This window comes from Cebus imitator, unplaced genomic scaffold (assembly GCF_001604975.1).
Source record: "Cebus imitator isolate Cc_AM_T3 unplaced genomic scaffold, Cebus_imitator-1.0 Scaffold161, whole genome shotgun sequence".
Classification (NCBI taxonomy): Eukaryota; Metazoa; Chordata; class Mammalia; order Primates; family Cebidae; genus Cebus; species Cebus imitator.
The window spans coordinates 1,898,326-1,908,866 of NW_016107476.1; the positions used below are offsets into that span (position 1 = coordinate 1,898,326).

The 10,541-nt window shown below is 32.3% G+C and overlaps 1 protein-coding gene across 1 annotated transcript in view; it reads right to left on the reverse strand.

The window, feature by feature from the left end:
* The window catches only part of ATRNL1 (attractin like 1), an 829,354-nt gene that overhangs the window by 647,702 nt on the left and 171,111 nt on the right, over positions 1-10,541 (reverse strand). The window contains 2 exon segments of the mRNA XM_017543810.2: positions 2,159-2,340; positions 7,040-7,172. Of these exon segments, the coding sequence (XP_017399299.1) occupies positions 2,159-2,340; positions 7,040-7,172 (315 nt within the window).

Consider the following 10,541-nt stretch of genomic DNA (forward strand, 5'->3'; position numbering starts at 1 on the left):
AAAAAAACTAAAAATGGATCAAAGAACTAAATTTAAGGCCCAAAACAATAAAACTACCAGAAGAAAACATAGGGAAAATGCTTCAGGAATGGGTCTGCAAAAAGATTTTATGAATAAGACCTCAAAAGCACAGGAAACAAAAGTAAAATAAACAAATAGGATTATATGAAAATAAAAAGCTTCTGCACAGCAAAGAAAACAATCAAAACAGTGAAAAGACAACCTACAGAAATGGAGATAATACGGTTTGGCTGTGTCCCCACCCAAACCTCACCTTGAATTCCCACGTGTTGTAGGAAGGATCTGGGAAGAGGTAATTAAATTATGGGGGCAGGTCTTTCCTGTGCAGTTCTCATGATAGTGAATAAGTCTCACAAGATCTGATGGTTTTAAAAAGAGGAATTTCCTGCACAAGCTCTCTCTCTCTTTGCCTGCCACCATCCATGTAAGATGTGACTTTCTCCTTCTTGCCTTTTGCCATGATTGTGAGGCCTACCCAGCCATGTGGAACTGTAAGTCCATTAAACCTTTTTCTCCCATCTCAGAAATGTCTTTATAAGGAGCATGAAAACAAACTAATAGAAGAAAATATTGGTAAACTATTCATTTGATAGGAAATTAATGTCTAGAATATACAAGGAACTAAAAAACCTCAACGGAAAAAAAAAAAAAAGTTGATCTTATAGAAATAAAACATAGAATAGAGGTTAATCTGAGAAGAATAAGAGGAAAGAAAGGAGTAAGAAGAGGTTTATTAAAGGCTTGAAAATTACAGCTAGATAGGATGAGTAAGTTCTAGTGCTCTATACTACTGTAGGATGATTATTGTTTACAATAATGTATCACATAGTTTCAAATAGCTAGAGGAAAGATATTGAATGTTCCTAACACAAATAAATGATAAATGTCTGAGATAATGGATATGCTAATTTCCCTGATCTGCTCACTATATATTATATGCATTAAAACAGCACTCTGTACCCGATAAATACATGCAATCCTTCTGTGACAATAAACTAAATTTTAATAGAAGCTTGAACAAAAAAATTTACTTACCACAGAAAAATTAAAACATTTTTCCACAATTTTAATATTAACTATTTATGAAATAAATTAATTTAGTTACATAAAAATTCATTCTCTAAATAATGATTCCTGGAAATAGCAGTAATAGCAGTAGTGGGAACAAAGACATAAAAATAATAGCCCTGAAAATGGAAATAGTAAAATTGTAACCAAAGTTAACTCTCAAAAATAAATTTTTCTATATTCACAGTAAACATACAAAGTAGTCATGATTATTATGCCAGTTTACAAATGAGGAATACAGAGCTAGGGATGTTAACTTGCTACTAAGTTGTAGAAATAAGCATATGTCCAGATTTTATGTTCTCCACCATTTTGATATGCTATTTACAATGCTTCTTTAAAGTAAACTGTACCAAGCAAACATTACTTGTTTCTATATAGCAAGTAATTGGCAACACAGTCATCCCTCTGGATCCATGTAGGATTAGTTCCAGGTCCCTTGTGGATTCTAACATCCATAAATGTCATGTCCCTTACATAAAATAGCATAGTATTCTCAAGTAACCTATGCATATTCTCCCATATACTTTAAATCATCTCTAGATTATTACTGAGTACAATGTAAATGTTACTGAATAGCTGTCATGCTGTAATGTCTAGGGACTAATGACAAGAAATAAAAAAGTCTGTACATGTTCAGTACAGACACAACCATACTTTTTAAAAATATTTTTCATTTGCAGTTGGTTGTCTCCATGAATGCAGAACCCATAAATACAAAGGATCTACTACATTTGTTCTGAAAAGTTTTCAAGCAAAAAGTATTTCTGCTACACTATACCAAGTGGAGTTATAATTCTTAAATTGTATACACTTTTTAAGTGCATTTATTCATATAAGATGACTTCTTGATAAGGTAATACAGTGGTTTACTCTGCAAAAAGTAATAAGTGATAAAACCTTACTACCTTATTACTTATACAAAATAAGTCTTCTGCCAATCACTTGGGAAATAAACTCCACTTTTATTTCCAAAATTAGCAATAATGTATTAAAAACAAAAAAAAATCATTTCAAAGAATTATGAGATCATAGCATATAAACAAATATAAACAAATAGAGATGTTACCTGTTGTGTATACTTCTGTATTTCATCCAGAACAAATTCTACTTCTTTTGAGGTTGTTAATGAAGCAAGATTTCCACTAAGATTATAGCAATAAAGTTTGGCATTGTCATAGTTTTCTCTACTGGAATTGATTCTAAGACAAGCATCCCCAATATGACTCCATCCTTCTCCACAAAGATGAGCTGGTAAAAAAAAAAAAAAAAAAAAAAAAAAAAAAGTGTCTTATATTTATATTTCCAAAAAGCAAATGTATTTTTCAATTATTTCAGAGTACTTCTGTATTTGTTTAAATTATTTTTTAAAAATAAAACATTAAATATCTCAATATAACATTTCAAATAAATTTTTTCTAATATTCTGGTAGAGAATGAGAGCAGAATATCCTAATTTTTTCTTTTAAACATGGGATAAATTATGGCTCTATGATTTCTGTTAAATGTGTTGACTGCTGGGTTTTCTGTATGTTATGGTATTTCCATAAGTAAAATCATTACTATATTTATGTCCCAAGGTCTGGCTTACATAAGACAAGATCACTTTAATTAAAAAAAANAAAAAAAAAGCTTATAACAGCAGTTTCAAAGTTACTCCTGTAAGTGAAGCTAACTGATCTCTAAATCTAATTTCCATAGCTCAGGTATATTGTTGTGGTATAAGCTGGGTTCTTTGATTCTTTCATGAGAATGAGTAGAGAAGTATCATTTCACTTATGATTAGTAAAGGGGCTATAATGTTTCCTTTCTAATATTTATTTTTACACAATTATTCATGTCTTACTAAAGATTAAACATACTATTCAGTAATAGTGGTTTATCTATAGAATCCAAATTGAACTTGAAACACTATTTTCCAAAACACAGATTTATATAATAAATACATTAATAAAGCTAAACTGTAGTGTGCACTAATTAACAATACAGTGTTTCATCTATATACTGATCTATAAAGTTAGACTACATTTTAGTTTCCATATTACATTAAATGTATTAGCGCCTCTAGCCCTGTATGAAGGACCTTGGATATATTACTGCAACCCTTATAAAAGTGTTTTAAAGCAGCTGTTCTCAAATTTTTGGTCTTTAAGTCTTAAAAATTATTGAGGGCCCCACAAAGCTTTTCTTTATGCATGTTATATCTACTGATTTGGACCTTTTTAAAATTAAAAATGGCAGCTTTAACAAATATATAGATTTATTCATTTAAAATAATTTTAAACCCCATTATAAATGCACTCTTCCAGCTGCTGAGATGTCTTTCCCCCTATGGTATACAAATAGGCCCAAAGGAAATGTATCCTCAAATTCCCTTCCTGAGGGAAAGCAGCTGACAATTCAAATTAGATCCCAGCATCAAAAAATTCGGAAGGACTAATGAAAGAATAGGGGATAGACAGGCAGAGAGATCAGGGATAGCACAGGTAAAGCAACATGTTAATTGTAGAATCTAGAATGTAGGTATTGGATGTCCTATCCACTATTGTTTCTGTTTTTTAATATTTGAAGTATTTCTTAACAAAATGTTGAAGGGGGCATTACAACTTAATAGCATATTTTATTTTTATTGTTTTATATTTTTGTAAATCTTTTTAACATTTGGCATTTGACAACTATATTCTCATACCTGCTTCTACATTCCGTCTATTGGGATAGCATACATCAGATAGCCTTCATAAAACTCCATGGTAAACCCATAACAAACGGAGAATTTTAAAAGCAAATAATGTCTCAGTACTATTAGTCTTCACGAAAAGGACCCACTCAGAAGCGTCTTGGGGACTTCTGATCCTTCACAGTTTCTGCACTAAGAATTAAATTGGGTACCATGAATAACTTACAGCAGTTGAAACACAGTAATCCTTCAATAAACTATAATTATTATTTAATAAGACTGTCTAGGGTGTCCTGGTTTTCAGTTTGAGGCTCTATGTGTTTCAATTTTCCCAGTCATTTTAAATACAAAATACCAAAAAACTTCTCCCTACAGTGCAAAGTTTTCTTAAATTACGTTTTTTTCTCACCTTACTGAATCAAGGGAAGAATTTAGATTATTATTGCCTGTCTCCTCATATATTTTTAGTGAGAACAAAAATAGTTCATTGACAAATCATACAAATAAAAACAAATGCGTGGGCCTTTGTGGCTAAACTAAATTATCCTGCCCAACCAAATACTTTTATACTTCAGGCTTTTGTAGTATTGAGCATCAACTTAGCAGTGGAGTTTAAAGGAAAGCAATTAATTTATGATGAATTTAGTGAGATAAATTCAAATTGCCAAGCTCATATGAGATCAATGTAAAAAAATGCAATACATCAATTGTCATGGAATTGTACAGCTGCTCTACAGACTGGACCCTCTACTTAGAACATTCACTTCTTTGAGACAAGCTGAATGGAAATCAAACAATATATAGCCAGTTGGCTGCTTAGTAAATATGAATGAAGAAAAGGGAAATAGGGAATATATTTTGGAGGTAAAATGAAATAAAAGGGAAATAGATTTATTCATTTAAAATAATTTTAAACCCCATTATAAATGCACTCTTCCAGCTGCTGAGATGTCTTTCCCCCTATGGTATACATATAGGCCCAAAGGAAATGTATCCTCAAATTCCCTTATAATATATTTCATTTTATCTCCAAAATAATAGGCTGGTCAAGTGGAGCCTTTATAACAAAGCAATGCTTTGTTTTTTCCCCCCTCCTAGGGAATGAGTAGAAGGGTAATAACACAAGCAACTTTACTGTCATTTTTCCAAGCTTCCACTGCCAACTAATTTCCATTCTTATCAAAGTAATATTCCTTTAAATATATACATTCCTTCAGTCAAATCTTGTTTTGGTCCAAGATTAACCTTCATTTTAAGGAAACTTTGTAAATATTTTCATTGATCTACATTTTCTTTTTCTTTTTTTTGAGATGGAGTCTCTCTCTGTCAGTCTCGCTCTGTCACCCAGGCTGGAGTACAGTGGCGAGATCTCGGCTCACTGCAACCTTCATCTCCAAGGTTCAAATATTTTCCTGCCTCAGCCTCCTGAGTAGCAGGGAGTACAGGCACCCGCCACCACACCTGGCTAATTTTTGTTTTTAGTAGAGATGGGATCTCACCATATTGGCCAGGCTGGTCTTGAAATCCTAACCTTGTGATTCACCCGCCTCAGCCTTCCAAAGTGCTGGGATCATTTTATAGTTGCATCTTAGAGATCAGTACCACTTTCAACTTCTTAGTATCATCTCACGTTACTTCTTAAATCCTGCTTACTGCATTATTAACATTATCTTTCTCAAAATGAGCACACATGCACATCTCACTGTTTAAAGGCTTTAAAGGTCAGTATGTAAACAAAATTCAAAATTTTAATGACATTCTAATGCCTCAGTGGTGTGTTTGGTTTCTTGTTCGTTTTGTTTTTGAGATGAAGTCTTGCTGTGTCACTCAGGCTGGAGTGCAGTGGCGCCATCTCAGGTCTCTGCAACTTCCACCTCCAGGGTTCAAGCAATTCTCCTGCCTCAGCCTCCTGAGTAGCTGGGATTACAGGTGCCCACACCATGCCCAGCTAATTTTTATAATTTTAGGAGAGATGGGGTTTTACCATGATGGCCAGCCTGGTCTTGAACTCCTGACCTCAAGTGATCCACCCACCTCGGAATTCCTGTGCTGGAATTACAGGCATGAGCCACAGTGCCCAGCCTCAATGGTATTTTTAAAGGCAGAATAATATAATTTTAATTTTACTACATGAACTTGCAAGAAAGATTCTCTTTCAGACATAAATTACATGATGAAATTTTCCAATACATTTTAGAATTACATATGCTCAGAAATTTTTCTTAAAAAAAATAAATAAAAGCCCTAGGATACAGAGAGGCAAAATACTAAACAGAAATAAAATATCTAGTTAATAGGTACAACTCTGTCATTTACAAATAATTTTGAGCATATCACTTAACCAGCACAGATCTCAGTTTATCTATATAACAAGCAGAACTGGCTAAATGCCTGTATTACCTTTCAATTTTCTAACTTTATCTTTTATATTTCAAAGGAAAAGTACTTAGCCTTCACTAGGCATGTTAACTGTGAAAAAATGAAATAACTCTTAAAAATGAGTTTTGCTCTACTTTGTGAAACTCAGATTCTTATAAAAGCAGATAATATTTATTATGAAAGTCTATTATATAGGAAAATATATATTATATAAAAATATAATTGATTATAGTACATTAAATATTACATATTATGAAAATATAATGATACATAAATTTATGGTTTAAAATGTATTAAATATATAAATTATATATTTATATCATTAAAATTACTAGATATATAATTTTAATACATATATATTCCATAAATAATATATGTATATATTTTATTTTTAATATATTATATATAATATTTAAAACCCTGGGATACAGAGAAGCAAAATACATAATATATAACATATATATATAATAATATATATAATATATAACATATATATTATTGCCCTAAAACATTTATTATAAATGTTATAATTTATAATTAAAATATTCACTGTTTGAAAAATAAAGGGCACTTAAAGTATGACAAAATGTTAATATTTGTTAAAACTGAATATTAAGTCTGAGTGCTTATTATTTTCTACATTTTCAAGATTTTTTTCAATGAAAAGATATCTGATCAACAGTAAACACATGTACACCTTAAAATAATTGGAAGCAAATACGTGATCAAAAAACCTTTCTTGTAGAAACAGTGCTATTAGTATTACAATATTATAGGTTGATATTTGTTATGGCTTTAATTTTAGAAAATGTAGAGTTCTTACCAAATGTACTTTTCTATGTCAGTATTTATCTGTAGTCCATAAACTCATTTACTAAATTTTGAAATCTTTACCTGGCAAAGCCTGGCATTCTTGCTGTCTCTGATCCCACTGGCAATTCAAGTTTAATGAACAGCTTTTACAGCTAGTAAGTTTGTTACAAATCTGCTCATTTCTCACATGACATTTGGTGTAGTTCTTGACAGACTAGAAAATTAAAAGAGCATGTTATTTTTCACCTTTGTACAGTAATGATTCTTAAACTTCAATGTATATTTAAATCTTCTGGTGAACTTTAAACATTTCTAACTCCAAATACAATACTGCTGAATCCGACTCGATCTTATTTGTCTCATTAGTTTATTAATTTAAATTAAATTTGGAGTAAACGTGTCTCTGTAAGTGGTGAACTACAACCTAATTTAGGATGTAAACAAACTGCAACCTAACTTAGAAGCATATTCTTGTAACAGATAGTTGAGTCTCAGCCAATCACAGCAATAGAGACATATGTTTCAATGGACAAACTGCAAAATATTCAAATAAGGTATTATAAACAGAATGGCATTAGGCAAAGCTAACTACACTGCCTTGTTCAAATGTATTACAAATTAAAATGGCAATCATATCTACTCCCACTGGAAAACATACATTGACCCCTTATAAAATGGTTACTGGAAAGCCTATGCTCCTAATAATAGAACTTCATGTATCTCCTGCTTTTATAAACTCTAACATGACTTGATATTGCAAGGCTTTATTGCATTTTGCCAAAGTATATTTTCACCAGATAAATGAAGACCCCACGAACTGATGACAACCAGACCTTTCATGGTTTACAACCTGAAGATTGGGTATTTTCCAAAGAGACACCAGAGAAAGACTGCCCTTGAACTCAGCTGGAAAGGACTAAACGAAATTCTCTGCAGCAAAACTTCAGGGCATTGAGCCTGAGCTTTGTATCCACATTTCTCAATTTAAGATGACCCTTCCAGCCTGGGGACAGTATACCCACTGGAAACCTCAAGGTAAAATTGACCAGGGACCTTTCTCTTTACAGACGACATCCTAGACATGAACAGCTTTCCCAAGATGACAGATCAAGACTTCTTCCCTTAGTCACCATGAAACTATGATCCTTTTCCTCTTTTCTCTGTGTTTATTTTTTGTTTATACCCAGGAATATAACATGCTTATTATGATTTCATGATCAATAGCTTTTGCAGGGAATGTAACTGAATGTTGGATATGTTATGTTAAACCTAAATCCATAAATGATCTTAGAGATTCTCTGGTTCACCTTCTAATAAATTTCTCTGATGTTCTAAGAGCAATACCTGGTCCTTTGTATAGGGTTAGACTTTTAGTTTCACATATTGAGGTTCTTTATTTAAGTCTAACAGTAGTCAAAACCTACAATAAGGGATTTGCAGTTACATGTTGCCAGAAATTGACTAAGATAACCAAAAGAAAGATAATTCAACAGTTTGTAGAGAAATCTATCACCCTTGTCCCTTTAATTGTCAAAATCCTTCAACCATCCAATGATTTCATAATGGAGCCTTGGAGAAATATTACTAGTGCTTCTCTACTGTGGCCTCTAACACAAGGCAAGGAACTGTCTGTTGTGCCTCTCCAGGATTTAACAACCAACCATACATGTGAACAACTCCATGTCTCAATCAGTGGAAAATGTGTATTAGGGATTTCAACAGTAACACTGTTAGAATTATCATGATTATATCCAATAACCAATTGGAAATTGAACATTAGTCTACACCTCTTAATTTACACTATAGAATAAAGAGGAGTTTGCCAGCAAGTGTAAGTATCCCTAAACAGGCATCTTTTGGTAGAATGCTCCTTATTTGGCTTGGCATAAATGTAAATGAGACTATGATTAGAAATCTGTCTCAAACATTAGCTACTATAGCACAAATGGGCTATAGCTGCCCATAAAACATCTTTAAATTCTCTTGCTAAAGTTGTTTCGGATAACATGATTGCTTTAGCCTATCTGTTGACTGAAAAGGGAGGAGTGTGTGCAAAAATAACACCTCCTACTGCCCTTGGATAAATTATGTCTGACGTGACAGAAATTCAGTTTTAAGAAATCAACAAACAAGATAATTGATTAAAACTAGTAGACTCCTCTTTTGGTTTGTTGTTGATATGTTTATTTTTGATCAGTTTCATGCACAGGAGCTCCTATTAAGAAGTACACTTCAGTCTCTTAATATTACCCTCCTGATTGTCATTATAACAGTCTACACAGTATGCCATATCCTCTCAAAAGTCTTAAATGCTCATATGAAACCATCTGTTATACATCGGATGGTCTCACTACAGTTAAAATAATAAAAACACAAAGAAAATACAAAAAAATAATCTAACTGACTTGACATTGTGAATTGTGATTTCCATATCGAGACCAAACAAGTCCATTATGATGGTGACAGAAAGTAGTATTAGTGCCTAAGGTTTTTGGTCAATCTCTCAAAACTGACATCTGGTCAAAAGGGGAGATTAAATTAAATTAAATTTGGGCTAATTTAGTATGCAAACAAACTGCAGCCTAATTTATTAGTGTCTTCTTAAAACAGATAGATTAGTCTCAGCTAATCACAACAGCTGAGTCTCAGCCAATCACATGCTGCCAACTGATCAGACTATTTCTATAAAAGGTAAATGCCTCATCACACCATGCCCAAATAGGGCAAATAGTAAGCTGTAGCCAGTCAAGTTGTTCCTAAATGTCACTTCCTTTTTCTGTCTAGAAATACTTCCTGCCCACATTGATAGCTGGAGGTGTCTGAATCTCTTGGTTCAGAGTGCTGCTCAATTCATGAATCAGTCTTTGTTCACATAAGCTCTGCTAAATTTATTTTGCCTTAAGTTTTTCTTTCAACAAGTTACACTATTGTTCTTGGAATTTGAATGAGTGTTTATTAAAAATATAAAGTGTGCAAATTACATAATTTGAAACAGGCACCATCTAATAAAAACTTTTTTCAGTGAATTCAAAAACAGCCTTCCTTCCAATTCAAAAATCAAATCATGTACAAAGTTGTTTCCATTAATGATGACATGAAATGGTTCTAGTTTTAATTAAAGTATCATACAAACCCTTGGGAATGAAGCAGAAATGAAAAGTAGTAAAAGGGAAAGAGATGCTTTATCAAAATCCAATACAATATAAAAAGATAAATGACTGTCACAATACCTCAAACTAATTTTATTTCCACAGATACTAAATAATGGTTTTGGTTAATTGAGATTTCTTCTGTATATATCTGTAACATTTCCTTCATTGAGGCTTCAAGGAATCTGCAAAAGTTATATTTTTCTCAAAATCTACTACAAATGTTAATATTTCAACTAATTCTGGCATTGAGAGATTAAAAGTTAATTGCCAAGAAAGAAAAAAAACATAATTGGGAGTAAATCACTCCTCAGCAAATGCAAAAGAACGGAAATCGTAACAAACAGTCTCTCAGACCACAGTGCAATCAAGTTAGAACTCAGAATTCAAAAACTAACTCAGAACCGCACAGCTTCATGGAAACTGAACAACTT